This window comes from Hesperophylax consimilis, chromosome 4 (assembly GCF_061612785.1).
Source record: "Hesperophylax consimilis isolate HC1 chromosome 4, BYU_Hcon_1.0, whole genome shotgun sequence".
In the NCBI taxonomy this organism is placed as follows: domain Eukaryota; kingdom Metazoa; phylum Arthropoda; class Insecta; order Trichoptera; family Limnephilidae; genus Hesperophylax; species Hesperophylax consimilis.
In genome coordinates, this window is record NC_142839.1 from 14,203,432 (window position 1) to 14,218,197 (window position 14,766).

Sequence of the window (14,766 nt, forward strand, 5' to 3'; positions counted from 1 at the left end):
TACAAATTAAAAAGAATAAATAAAGTGGAAAAGATGGGTGGGTATGTACGACATAATATTATGTATATGATTTAAAAGAAGACAAAGCAATTTTCCACATTAAAAAGTGATAATATTTTCAGAATTTCCTATACATACAAATTATCTAACACTAGAAAGAATCGTATTTTAAAAGAATATTCATATAAAAATATTATTTATTTAACATAATTTAAATACTAACCTCAAAAAGTTAATGAAAAGCATCGTTTGTTATTTTATTTCGCGAATGAATGAAAGAAAAATCACTGCAAAAATTTGTGAACATTGTGTTCGAAAAGCGTGGGTTCTTTATTTAAAACAGCAGAATCTTTGTGAACATTGTGTTAGAAAAGCATGGGTCATTTATTTAAAACAGCAGAATATTTGTGAACATTGTGTTAGAAAAGCATGGGTCCTTTATTTAAAACAGCAGAATCTTTATGAACATTGTGTTAGAAAAGCACGAGTCCGTTATTTGAAGCAGCAGAATCTTTGTGAAAATTCTGTTAGAAAAGCATGGGTCTTTATTTAAAACAACTGAATCTTTGAGTTTTAGACAATGATTTAAAATATAATATCACACACGTATCATGAATGAATGCAACTAAATTAATATAAAATAAAACATTGTCAACGCCTTATGGTTTTTTGTTGATGCATACATTAATTTTAAAAAGCATTCTTGGTATCCGACATTTCTAATTGGAATGAGAGAAGACCGTTTCACATGAATACATCGAGATGATATGCATTTAAAAAACAACTGTTTTTGATATGATACTAACATTAAACAAATATTTACTAACAGCTACTACATTAGTCATATTCATTTAGTTCCTAATGTCCTTTCACAACAATTAACAGGGGAAGTATCACGACAAGTCAATTAAGATTTAGAGACAAGAAACTACAGAAAGTACACAATATAAATGTACGTTATATCTATTTGTGAATAAAATCAAATGGTAAATAAACTTGGAAGGTTTTTCGATAATACATATCTACAAATGTGCTGAAGATAAATTGTATATTTTTAAGAAAGAGGAGTCTATCAAGATTCTTTGGTCAGACGTATTTTTTTTTACTAAAATTAGTATAAGCATTCCTTAATGGATAGTATTATTTTATTATAAAGAAATAGAATCTTCAAGCACATTTTTTACTTCCATATAAAATTTACCGACCCTGTTGCACAGTACGAAGTTTTAAATATAAACAGCACATTTTTAACATTAATACCAATTAATGTTTGAAAGCAAGCCAAATAATAGTAAATTACTATTATTTACACACCAATTCACTGTAACCGTAATTTCCGTTAGAAAAAATACATTTGTGCAGCAGAAAGCCACCATTTTTGTATGCGGCAAATATTTTTATATGATGCCACAAATCTGATATTTCGATATATTTTTATATGATGCCACAAATCTGAAATTTCGATATATTTTTATATGATGCCACAAATCTGAAATTTCGATATATTTTTATGTGATGCCACACATCTGAAATTTCGATATATTTTTATATGATACCACACATCTGAAATTTCGATATATTTTTATATGATGCCACACATCTGAAATTTCGATATATTTTTTAACTATCCAAAAACAAGAACTTTAAAAAAAATGATTACTCTGTTCGCATAAAGCACCCTTGCCTAATTTAGAATTCTCCCTCCTGTTCATTTGTTCATTTGAAATTGATTAATTCATAAATGATTTGAAATCCAATTATCACCATTCAAGATTCAAAAATCAGTTCTTTTGGTAAACTGTAATGACGGGAAATGTAAAACATTACAATCTAATGATATTAATTAAATTTACTGATTTATTTAATTGACAAGTGATAGTACTTACAGCATCCGGCCACATTATGTTTAATTTTATTTAATTTCAGATCATTGTTTTATTATTGCATGTATTATATTTCTTTTAACACTACCAAATTATCTTTTAATGCGCAAATTTTGAACAAATCTCCTGATACAAAAGAGAAACAAATGTCTGTAAAATCATTGATAAAGTAATATTAAAAGTCTTCAATCCTCGTTCGTACATCTAACATTTAAAAATTAATTTTACTCAAATCGATTTATTTCTAACATAACATTTTTTCGATCTAACTCACAGAAGGTATCGACTCCATCTACGGTACACCTCACTCCGAACTAAAACGAAGCTTGATTTATACACATTTCACAACCACCATCAATATAATGTTCAACAATATTTTTTACAAAACTTGATTGCACAGCAATAAACAATTGATACACACAATTTTAAAATAAAAAATTACGTAACTGCCATTATTTCAAAAATTTCAACTTCATTAGATATGTGAAGGAATTTACGAGCAAACTATTGTACGGGTCACAGCAACAATTTTATGAGACAGCCAGTCAGAATTCAACGTCGCTAAATTGATAAACAGGTCTAAAATAATTGGAAAGAAAGAAGGTATTATGACTAATGGGTAAAAAGGAATAAGAAAGAATGATGTTGTCTGCTATAAGCCTGTCTCAGTCCACTGCTAGTCCCCGCGGCGCGCTCTACGGGCTGCCGCTGTCTTGTGGCGGTACAGCCAAACCTGCAAACAAATGGGACCCACGTCAACACGTCAACAGACAAAACCAATAGGCCACAAGAACCCTGCTGAGGAAAGACATCAAGGGTAGGTCTAATACTGGACATAAAGAAGTGGTTGATGGTGAAGTTGGATGATACATAATATTGTAATAAAATCAATGCGTTTTATTTAAAGTTTTTATTTTTATTGTCGTACTAACATTAAAGTTGTAGGTTCAATTACGTAAGGTCACAGTTCCAGGTGCCTGGAGCCTATACCATCCCCGTATGTATTAGGAATGTTTTTGGACTGAATGCTGAATGAAGAGGGAGTGAAGATGAAAAGGGAGTTTAGCTGAGGAAGTTAGGAAATAGTTAAGTACTTTAAAGCAGTTAGGCATGTTGTTAATAATACAACAGATAATCATTAGGATTGTTACCTGTATTAATATAACTGTGTCTAATGAAACCTGCAATCCACCACAGACCCAGAATTGTGGCGGCGCATCTCTCAGTAGAAAATAAACAGTCTTAAACACATCTCCACAGAGCCACATAATCACCATTGTGAGGCTAAAAAAAAACAAAAAATCGTTGGTCAGTAAATTACCGTAAACTACTAGTTGAAAATAAAAATGTGTTAAAAATATTGCAAATAGATTGAAAATTAAAAATTCCATTTGAATTTGATGACCTTCATATCATCGCAAAGCAATGCCATCGGGCACTACTTGCGGTAAAGGAAGAATATCTAAAAATTGTTTAATAGGAAACTATCCATAACGAGTGATAACTTATACATAATCGGGGTTATCTGTTATACGTGATATCGTCGCCCTTCAGCCAAAAGTCACAACACACATTTTTGAGATACTGCAAATTTAAAAAAGCTTAAATACAGTTTTAAAAAAATTATGGAAATTTTAAAGTAAATGTACCCGCTTAATAATAGAAAAAAAAATTAAAAGAATTACAATAAGATTTTTTTATCATTATTTTTTCCTCCGCTGCTCATCTCACTAGGGAATTCCCGTGTCGAGATGAGCAGCTTTTCAATCATACTTAATCAAATATGTAAATTACATAATACATGGATGGATTATATAGAATACGTGCTTTCTAAGGTGATTTATGACAGAATCTACAATTTGAGTAATCCAAAATCAACACTCTCGGCTAGTATGGAATTATTGACCATGTTCTTGAACAGATTTAACGACCCTATAGTTTTTTATATTTTCACTGAGCATATTATATAGTTTTATAAGAAAAACTCCTTTTGTCCAAAGGATGTTCTGGTACTCACCGGCTGATACATTAAAGAAGAACCCACTCTAGTGTTGCGCACCAGTTGTGATCTTTTGACAGTATCAATGTTGTTGAAAAATTTACAGAGAACCTGTATTATGTACAACTGCCTTACTGACATAATTTTACTTTCACAATATAATAACTGTGACGAATACAATAAACATTTCTTATACATTATTTTTTAAATGAATTATTTCTCTAACATTCAAATTCAGATATCTCAAAACTTGTGTATGTGTGTTGACGACTTTTGCATGTAGGTTATTAAATGAGGTTATTATTTACATATTCCTCCTGAGCATATTTTGAGAGATGGCGGGTTAGATTCCAGTAACAGTGCTAAAGATCAAACTAAAATTATGTTCACCTCATCCCTTCAGTGCTTTTATTTTGGTGATTTTTGGAAATCTGTGGGGCACCAATCATAGCTTCAGTGAAGACTGCTAAGAAACCAATGGTCTCTACGAAGGCCGATACATTGATCAGCAAATATGTTATTCCAGCTCCAATTAATGAAAACACCAAAACACAATCCACATAGCTTTGAAAGTCCGTCCAAGCCCAAAAAAATTTTCTCTCCAAATCTGAAAACAAAGATGGATGTAGAAAGATGCCCAAAAATAAATAAATCATTCATTATTCTGATAATAGCATTAAATTATTGTTTAAAATGTGACAATAATTGGTAAGCAATGCTAAAAATATGATAGAATTGAAATTTTGAAAAAAAAAAATCATATTTCGTTATCTATTCTTTTAGGAGTCATGGTGATACCGTAACACCTGCACTTTATCAGTTACATAACATTATTTTTAATAGTGATAAGCATAATAATTTATACATAAGATAAGGATTAAAAGGGAACCTTCAATAAACATAAAACATTGAAATCAAACCAATGAATATTATATTTTAAAAACAAATCAAACATTTATATAATATTAGCATATTTTATTAATAAACAACGTTTAATACAGTATAAATATTACATTTCATAAATATATAATATGTATGTACATAAAGATGCAGTGTTAAAACCACAAAAGCAGTTCTTCAAAGTGTTGGTGGCAAGCTCCAGGAATAATAAACACATACATGCTTCAACATGAATAACAATCTCACACAAAAGCTTTAACAGGCGTTGAATTGTACGGGGGAAAAACTGTCAGAATGTCATGCGTAGCATTCTAACAGGGGTCACTTATTATGGAAATGTTAGTGTCAGCAGGGGTACTCTGGCAACAAAATGGCCCCATTCTTACGCCGATAGTTGTAATAATGGCTCAATCATTTCAAAAACGAAATCATATTTAGGTTTTTATTACAGAAATATAATTATTACTTATCCCCAAATTCAAAATATTTAAGGTCGTTGAAAAGTGTTGAATGTTTTATTTGCTTACCAATTGTTTTTCGAGGTTCGTGTTGATAACAAATATAGTATTTGGGGTCAAGTGGAAGTGGAATAAGAATGTCAACTCAGTAGGCCGAACACTCCAACCGACATTCATGCGGGCAAATTAAAAATCACACATTAGGTGACCACTTTCTCACTCTTATACAGAATATTCAAGGTGGGATTAAATAATAAAGTATGCATACAATATGTATGTACACTGAAAAAATTACAATAAAATCACAATCGAGCATTAATAGGGGAAACAAATTTCACCAAACCAGACAATTTCTTAACTGTCCTTGAAACAAATTTACAAACACAAGGTAAAAGGTTATAAATATCACTGACTATAAAAATATAAACAAATTCATATCTTTATAGTACTTGCATAAATAGCATACAATATATTCAAAGCAGGCAAGTTGTACATTTTATGGTAACATTAATGAGACAACACTTTAATATAATATCATATTATAAATATTATTGTATATTTTTGAAGGGTTTAGTCCTAGAAACAACATAATAATAACCATGCAGAAACACAGCAAAAGCATGCGTACGACCAAGTCATCCTTTACATAGTTAAATTATTATGGTAGGACCAAATTAAATAATCTGTTTTCTTCATTTCAAAAGAGTATTGTTAATTAGGAAGTGAGAGCAATCAAATGAGTGTTATATTGTTGATGAGTTTTATAACAATGGAGTTAATTGAGTCAGTTAATTGTATTTAAATTAATTCACATGTTGCTAAGATTTTCACACCCATGTGACATAAAATGAAGATCTGAAGGAGGTATCAGAGACATAGGAATAATTTGAAATGGTCGGTGTTGTGCCAAGTATGTGTGATGTTTGGTATAGGATGACCACAAAGGTGATTACATATATTGGAACACTTTACAATAGCTTTATCATTTTCATCGGCAGTAGAAGAAAGGGGGTACACATCCACAATGAAAAAACATGGAACATAAAAGGTTGTTTGTTACGAACAAAGCGGAAAAGTTAAAAAAATGATATTATATAAATGTAGTAGTATTATAGGGTGGTCAGAGAGAGGTCTCACCGTAGAAGCGATGAGCATTTTGCCCGATAGGCAGCCCATTCTCTCTCCTTTCATTCAGCCACCGAGCCACATCTTCCGATTGCGCTGAACATCCGATAATCAATATCATTTAGAATACAAGTAGGTCACATCAAAGTATCAGTACAATCGGTACATCAGTATTATATAGTAGGTGGGTTACAAAGTAAGAAGACAAGAGGTAATATTATATACACTTATAAGCGGCAGTAGAGAAAACCATCCAATAGTAAACTGTTTCGTACCTGTAAATATTCTCTCCCGGGCTCGAATTATCTGGTTCTTTTTCTTGACAGAAACACACAGGTGTATCATTGCAAACATTGTTATATTCATTATGACGCTTTGTACCAAAAGAGGTATTTCATAGCGTTTTCCGAACCTGGAATTGGATGTGTGATAAAAAATGCTTGCATTTTACCTAATGTCAGAAATTCTCGTTGACAAGTCACAAAAGATATGTCTGTTTCATTGTGCGCTTAACATTAGTAAGCCAAGTTTAATAAGTTGGTGTAAAATTAAAAAAATATGTAACTAAACAGAATATTTTAAAGCGGCGCTACAATCTTTATTTATGGGATTGATAATTTTTTTAACACAGTTTATTGTAGAAGCATATATTGTGTTAAAAAAGTGAAATGTGTGATAATTTTATAAATATTTGGGTAAAATGTTAATAATGATTAGACATGACGATAAGAGAATAACCTTATCAGTATTGGAGCCAAACTAGTTTGCAATAGTCCCAACATATTATAAAGAATGGTAGTAACTCATTAGGAGCAAAGTGTGAGAAGCAAATATTTGTGCAGATGTTCTCACCATACTAACTGAATACTTCCTTAAATTGACATTCATTATCTATCTTAAGTTAATATTTGTACAAATTTTTAAAGACAAAATATCTTTTTGAAAAGCCTGTAAGATGGCAAATTATACAAAAAATGGACATTGCATTATTACAAGCATGAGAAATGAAACTATTAGATTACAATATAATTAGTTAACACAAGTGGTTTGTTTACATTCCCAGTAATGATTTAATATTTATTGTTATATCTTACCAAAACAATATCCTCAAAGTGTTTGCTACGAGGAGGGAAAGGCACACATACAAGGAAAATCCTTCGGCATCCTGAGTTTGTTTTATCTGTCTATATTGGGGGATATATGGAGTGACTCCCCCTATAACCATAGCACCGGCTGCACCCCATCCCACCAGATGGCCCACCGTGAGGCCCAGCTCGTCAGATATTATCCAATCCATCACGATATTGTCCAAAATTCGCTATCCAAGTAGCCTTACACTTTTGCGATTACTTAATATGTTTCTTGACAAACTTATCAATAACATTTTCACTGTGTTTTGAAAAACATTGACCCTAATTGACAATTGATTGAAATTAGAAATGTCACCACCACAATTGATGTAATTATTAAGTTGTCAGATGGGTGTTTAAACGATGTTTTGTTGGACAACATGTAAACAGCTGTTTGGAATTAACACTAACTTCATGTTTTTCAAAAAGCTTAGAAAAAATGCTTCGTAGAATAAATAAATAAAATCTAATCAAAACCAATCAAAACCAAAGTGTGAACGTACCGTGATCGGAGGTTGATCGCGAAACTTTTGAAATTTGTGTAAAAAGCTAAAATTAGATGCCAAAGCCAAAGTTTAAAAATTAAAAATATATATTTCAACGAAAAATTACTAGTAGTATTCTAGTAATTATCATTTGGTACGTTTTTGTACGTTTGTAAAAGATCGCTCGGTCGTTAAAGAATTTTATTGTTTTTAAAACGCTTCCAATAAATAATAATATATTGTTTTGTTTGGATGCGAATGAACGATAAATAAATAAGGTATGTAAACTTATATTATTTTATTTAATAGTTTGAATTTACTTTCAACACTGTATTCACCTTACTGAAAACTCTTGTTTCCTAGATAGTATAAAATAAAAAAATTTATAAGATTTATTTTAGATCGTTGAATTTAGGTTAGAACTGCCTAGCTGTCAATATAAAAAAACTTCTGAACGTTGCGAAATAATTAACCGGTCTCTTCACCTATGCTCTTCTCTATTATTGTTAATATTAGCTCTCATAATATTAATCGACAGTGTTTTTTTCAACAGCATGTCAACTATATCCAAATTAGTTCCTTTGTTAAGATGCCAGCAAAGATTCTTGTTTGAAAGCAAGACTATTAGTCCCGGATTTTCTGTAAATCTTATTATAAAGCGGGAATTTTCTGCAAGAAAAACTGAATCTGCCGTGTCCAAAGCAAACCCTTCATCAGATGTGTCCACAGATGTTCGACCCTTGGGAGAGAAGATTAAGGAGACAACTAAAACAGCTTCATACATGGGCGTTATCCTAGTTGGAGTTGGTGTAACTGGAATCATATTCTACTACGTGTTTAGAGAGCTATTCTCTAGTAAAAGTCCAAACAGCATTTATTCTGCTGCATTGGAAAAATGCATTGAGGTGAGCACCTTGTTTTATACACACATTGTAATTATTCGTTTAATTTCTACTAGATCTAGACAGCATATTATAAATATAATGCAACTATGTACATCGGTTGATTTGCACAACTGCCATACTTGCTGTGGTACATAAACCCAATGAGAACCATATTATTTAGGTATTAAATGAATACATAAGTATTCATGAAGATTACCTACCTGCTGTATTTTTACTAGCAACTTCCAGTATAATTTTAAGCAATCTTTTATTCCCAATCTTTCCCCAGGACCCTTATGTATCTGATTCCCTCGGAGCACCTATCAAAGGATTTGGAGAAGAAACATCCAGGAGGCGCAGAACTCGTGTCAGCCATGCCTTTTACCAGCGTGATGGCGTTAACTGCCTTAGGATGCAATTCTACATCAGGGGAACGAGGAATGAAGCAACTGTACATTTGGATATGAAAGAGGTTCTCATTTTTATGCATCTCACATGTTTCCATAGAATAATATATTTTTTTCAACACATATCTATAAATTTTAATTTATATGAGTTAATTATATATTTTTATCTTAATCGTTAATATCTAAAATATTAATATCATACATGTTTAAAAAAAAACGGTGTCACTATTCACAAGATTCTGTACTGTTTACAACAAGCGGAACTATGTATCTCAGTTGTGTGGTGGGTTAAGACAGGGACCATTGGAAGGAATTTGTTTATACGGTTAAAGAGGCATGAATTAAATGAGGGAGGAAAAACAAATATTGGTAGCTCGCTACACATGCAAGGTGTTAAAAATTAAAATGAGTATATATATATGTGTGTATATTTATATAAAGATGCCAATAAGTTTCTGTATTTCAAAATGAATTACATAAGGTGTTTACTTCAATGAACTAATTTATTGCTCTTGTATTTCAGGTCAATGGAAATTACGAGTACCGTTATCTCTTTGTACAGCTAAACGACTATTCCAAGAGGGTTATAATTATAGAAGACAACCGATCTTCAGTTGACCTGAAACCATTTGCTGCCGAGGCACTGCAGCCTCTTCCCAGCCTCATGTAAACAACTGACTACCTCCAACGGACTATAATAAAGACTACTCAAGATGGTGATGGTCGAGCACTTGTGACTTGGCTCCAAATATTAAATGGTCTATGTAAGTTCAATATCGCATATGAGCCAATAATTTCAAAATACGTCTTTTGGCGTTTTCAGTTGAACAGCACAAGCCGCATTGATTTGTGCTTCTAAATATTGAAATTGACCAATCAACTGCTTGTTCTCGGTTAAAGTCAATACTGCCAATGAACCGTCCCCAGTACACAGCAAACAAGAGCCCGTATATCCTCAGCTAGTTTTTTTTTTCTCTCCTGAACATTTTTACAAATGATCCTTCCGCGGTATTGGACAGACACCCATAAAATAGATTTTAGTAATTTTTCATTAAGTTTTTTGTATCATAAAATTTCATATATTACATTTCAGTCATTTTGAGCATAAAACAGTTCAAAATATAATAATTTCTTCTAGTCTTCATCATTTAGTCTGTTATTTAGACATAGTTCTTTAGATAGTTAATATTTCCCACCGGGGTACACATTTTTACAATTTCTGAATTGAATAGAATGGGTACTTCTCTTTGATTTCGATTTTTTTGCTTTCTACTAAGCAATCCTCGTTCAGATATTAATTTATTTTTAACAAGCTACAAGCAACATCTTAATTTCAGGTTTTAATAAAAATATTTATGGATGAAATTACAATTTTTTATCAGAAACTTGTGTATACATACATAATATGTAAATAGCTGTTGAACTGTAAATAAAAATATTCTCTTTATTACATGAATCAAAAACAATTTCTTAACATATTATCAATGCTGTACAAAAATTTATTTATTACAAAAGCACACTAAATAATGTTACAACTTTTTAAAACTGTCTTTCCACGGTACGCTTACCCATGAAGGCAAAATACGGTGTGTAAAAACATATATTTTAATTTTTAGTAAGACCCAGTAAAATAATACTGCGATGGCCAAATACTGCAGCCAAGCATGTTTCAGTTCCTGCCATATTCCTGGTTTATAGCGGATGGCGTTTTCCGGTATGGCGATGGACACTGATATTTCCAACTCTCTCGTAGAGCCATATTTGGTGTTGGTGTAAACATTTGTTAATGTTGTTGAAACTAGAAAAAGGAAAATTCATTTGTGGGTTAGAGACGCAGTCTGATCTTTTTTTACACGATTTTGCAATAACACGGTAACCAAAGTATAATGATAATATCCGTTCTTGTTAGAAATCTAGATTTTTCTCATCCCCTATATGCACTACCCCTATGTGTAGGAAAAAACAATACTGTGCTTTTTTTAAATCATGAAGTCAATTTCATATAATGGAACCTATATACTGTATTTTTTACTTGCTTTTCTGTGGAATGTATTCCCGTGTTAAGTGAGTTTTTAACAATTGGCTAATACAGTAAAGCAGACCATTTACATCACGGTAAACTGCCACTCGATTATCCAACAACTACTATAATCTGCCGTTATTTTGACTAGATGAAAGAACAAAATCAAATAATTCTCCGGTATTCATATGTCGAATCTAGAAGTCAATCGCATGCCTAGACTCTGCCAATTTGCACATCGACAGATTGGGTTATCGGACTCTTACGCACTCAGTATCTACACCACTGTCTAACTTGCTTACTCTGATCGTTTTACTAGTCACCAGGGTTAATTATTCTTTTTTTAGGACATTTCGGTCAGTCCTCTGTGTATTCTAGCAACTGTTCCATGCATTTCATTCTGCCAAGTTTTTTTTTGGAATAACGGAGTCTTCTCGCAAGTGTAAACATGAAACCAAAAAAATTGGGGGCGGATTAGTGAGAGAGTACTGTATATAGTAACAAAACTTGCCATTTCTCCTGGAATAGCCGTACAAGAACTTTTCCATCCAGTCGTTAGATTGAACATCTTCCGGGAACACAGAATTATTAAATCTGACGTCTCTATGGTTGTACCAGCAAGGGAGAGGAAACGCTTGGGTCAGCTGAAGGCTGGCTGTGACGAAAAGCTGGGACATTGGAAAACCAAAGGTCTTCTCAAAAGCGACCAGGCTCTCCATTTGCAGTAAACAAGGGTCCTGAAAATGAATAAATTTTAAGGTGCACAAAATACTGGAAGTAGATACAAGCACATAATTTAAGAGATTCTTGCTTGTGTGGTGGTATATTGTACCGTGGAACTATTGCAAGGTAAGGGGAACTGCGGGCGAGTGTTACAAACTAATTCAAACAAGTTTAATGTACAATTTGAAAATTATCGGTGTGCACAAATACTTTCAAAGTGCACTCTTTAAAATGATTTTCTTGTACTTTGTGTTTTAACCAGAAAAAAATCTACAATCTCAGGATGCAGTGGCCGCACTGCTCCAGATTATAATTAACCTTTTGGCCGTGTTAGCTAGCTCAGGTTTTTCAGTACGCGGAGTATTATCAGCAGCCAAAGTTGCTGTATCAACGGTTAGTATGGCCGAGTCTCAATTCCGCATCAACTGTTGATACTATGATGGCCAAAAGATTAAGCAGGTGAAAATGAATAAATGATTGTATTAGGCGAAATATAAAAAAAAAATGATGGGTTGTGAATAAGCACTAGGTGCAAAAAGTCTTACATGAAGCCTGTAATCAAGAAGTAAAAATAATTTTATTGAGTGTACATTTTTTCCCAGTGGATTACTTATTTTGGCTGAAAAGTGTATTTCATCAATTTTGTTATCATTATTGTAGTCCTCTTCATTAACCTAGAAACAAATTAAATGACATGATTAATCTTAATATGTATATAAAAATTCAGCCTGCGTGTGTTTGTGCTTGCCAAACTTCAAAAGTAGTCAACTGATATTGGTGAAAATATCAAAGTTTGTTCTTATGAGTACCAGGAGTGTTTAGAAAATTGTAGAAATATTCAGGGACACTCGAGAAATACTGAACGCAATATCTCTGCACCGGAATGATGTACGGAATCAAATTAAAGTTGATATAATGTTGTAGTTTTTTAACAGTAACATTGTGGTATACAGTAGAGAATGGTGGAAGAAGTCGGAGACGCCTGAGAAAGATATTAGCAATAGCGAAGCACTAGTTAGTTATAAAGCTTTGATCCTAACATTTTTACAAATTTTATTACCTATCTCAGTGGCGGCTCAAAAATGTTGATGGATAGATATCTGAACACAAAATAAATTACAATTTCCATAGATGTATACCAATTAATAACATAGCATAATAAAATTAAAACAATATCTTGCAAGATTATCATTAAAATTAATTTGAATGCGCACGATTCCCGCCCGAAACCATGTAACTTTCTTGAACTAAATGCATTTATTGTTTATTGCGAAAAACAGTGATTCCAGAAAGCTTTCACAATATTTACAATTAATAACCTACATACGAGTACTTTAATTATATCAGTTGCAATACAGCCTCGTGTTAACAATAATGTAAATATACAGAAAATAGTGGCTTGGTTAATATGCAATTTTAATAGAAAAACCACTGTGTATCTGTGGCTATTTCGTAAAAAAAACTGAAAATTTTACGTTTTAAATAACTATTAAAATGCATTATTTTCCATTTCCGGAAACTGTAATACTTACTTCTCATTATTATATAACTACTACAAAGTATATTTAAATAAATAAAATGTGCGTGTCCCTATTTTCTGTATATTTAACAAAAAAATAAATTATTCTAATCTTAAATTAATTGAGGTTTGACTCAAAAATGTCTCAGATGGTGGTTTGATAGTATAGTGATTTTCCCCAGAGGCATGATCTTTGGTAGGTTGGCCTGCCTTTGGAAAAATAACAAGCCTGTGCTGGCTAGGTAAAGTTATCGGAGACCTAACACGTAATAAGTTCTAAAACATCAAAATTGCAAATGTGTTCGAGCAGTATATGTGCTACTAACACCATTGCAATTTCTCCTAACATCTAGACAATGTAGTCCTAGCATTCCAACGACAAAGTCAGAGGGTAGTACCCAAACTCTCGCATGTAAAGGTATCACATAAACTTTTTTTGTACCATTTCTATAACATTTAGATTGAGAAGATTTAATGGACTATCCCCACGGTATTTGAAATTAGAGGATGGCTTACGACCGAGAAAGAAACGCAAAGAATGTGCCCAAATGCCTGAAAGAACATCGCAATTTGTCCCTGACCTGCACATAAGGTTCGGCGCACTGATGCATCAAGCAACAATCTATCAATGGACTCTGACGATCCGTGCGGGTGGTTGCTAGTCGCTAGTTCTAGTTAGTAAGTTTCAAGACGTGGCGTGGAGCCCGTCATTTAAATTGATCTGGAATACATATTTCTGCAAATATTAATTGCTTTTAAGTTTATAGAATTCACTCATTTTGGTGTAGACAAAGGGTTCGGAAATATCTGGAGGGGTCTGTCCCCACTGTCCACCTGTGAACAACCGCCACTTATAATATTTATAAATAAATTAAATCTTCTAGCTCACTGGTAGAACTAAAAGGAAACTGGTTTAATGATGAATGAGCTGATTTCCTTTGTTAAGAAAATCTAATTTAAATAGTCCTTACTCTACCTTTAGGAAGTAACAATCCTCGCCGATTGGATTAGCGTCAAAGCTGGTAATGCTGGGGATGTTGTTGCAGCTGATGACATGCTCAATCTCTTCAGTTTCTGCTAAGAGGATGTACTGATATTTGAAATGCACATTAGGCTGCTCAAAATATACATCATTCTTTATCCAAAAACCTGAAAAATGTAACATATCGGTAATTTATGAGAAATTCAACCACATTCTATTGGTAAAGCATTACTCCGCTGCACGCTTAATAT

The 14,766-nt window shown here is 32.5% G+C and overlaps 3 protein-coding genes across 5 annotated transcripts in view; 1 reads left to right on the forward strand and 2 right to left on the reverse strand.

Moving 5' to 3' along the window:
* LOC149424230 (mitochondrial import inner membrane translocase subunit Tim21) overlaps positions 1-10,683 on the forward strand; it is a 586,526-nt gene extending 575,843 nt beyond the window's left edge. Inside the window, exons 1-4 of one of the 2 annotated variants that reach the window (XM_089651405.1) lie at positions 8,132-8,258; positions 8,534-8,885; positions 9,154-9,336; positions 9,795-10,683. In XM_089651405.1, coding sequence (XP_089507531.1) covers positions 8,535-8,885; positions 9,154-9,336; positions 9,795-9,941 — 681 coding nt within the window. In that variant the 5' untranslated portion in view covers positions 8,132-8,258; position 8,534 and the 3' untranslated portion in view covers positions 9,942-10,683. Of the gene's footprint in view, positions 1-8,131; positions 8,259-8,533; positions 8,886-9,153; positions 9,337-9,794 lie in introns of those variants that run through there. The other variant, XM_089651406.1, reaches the window with a different exon arrangement.
* Positions 1,515-7,811, reverse strand: LOC149424249 (solute carrier family 66 member 2). Of its 2 annotated transcripts, XM_089631232.1 has the most exons (6): positions 7,460-7,811; positions 6,641-6,777; positions 6,378-6,461; positions 4,273-4,489; positions 3,035-3,167; positions 1,515-2,616 (listed from the first exon to the last, which is right to left on the reverse strand). In XM_089631232.1, the coding sequence occupies exons 1-6, from the start codon at positions 7,660-7,662 to the stop codon at positions 2,560-2,562; spliced, it is 831 nt and encodes a 276-aa protein (XP_089487358.1). In that variant the 5' UTR covers positions 7,663-7,811; the 3' UTR covers positions 1,515-2,559. The 2 variants fall into 2 exon arrangements, with proteins under 2 accessions (XP_089487358.1, XP_089487359.1); XM_089631233.1 differs by lacking the exon at positions 6,378-6,461.
* Positions 10,684-10,800: 117 nt separating the features above from the next.
* LOC149424250 (transmembrane protein 231) overlaps positions 10,801-14,766 on the reverse strand; it is a 41,257-nt gene continuing 37,291 nt past the window's right edge. The window contains exons 2-5 of the mRNA XM_089631051.1: positions 14,510-14,682; positions 12,560-12,688; positions 11,803-12,028; positions 10,801-11,069 (exon numbers count right to left, since the gene is read on the reverse strand). Coding sequence (XP_089487177.1) covers positions 10,801-11,069; positions 11,803-12,010 — 477 coding nt within the window. The 5' untranslated portion in view covers positions 12,011-12,028; positions 12,560-12,688; positions 14,510-14,682. The remainder of the gene's footprint in view (positions 11,070-11,802; positions 12,029-12,559; positions 12,689-14,509; positions 14,683-14,766) is intronic.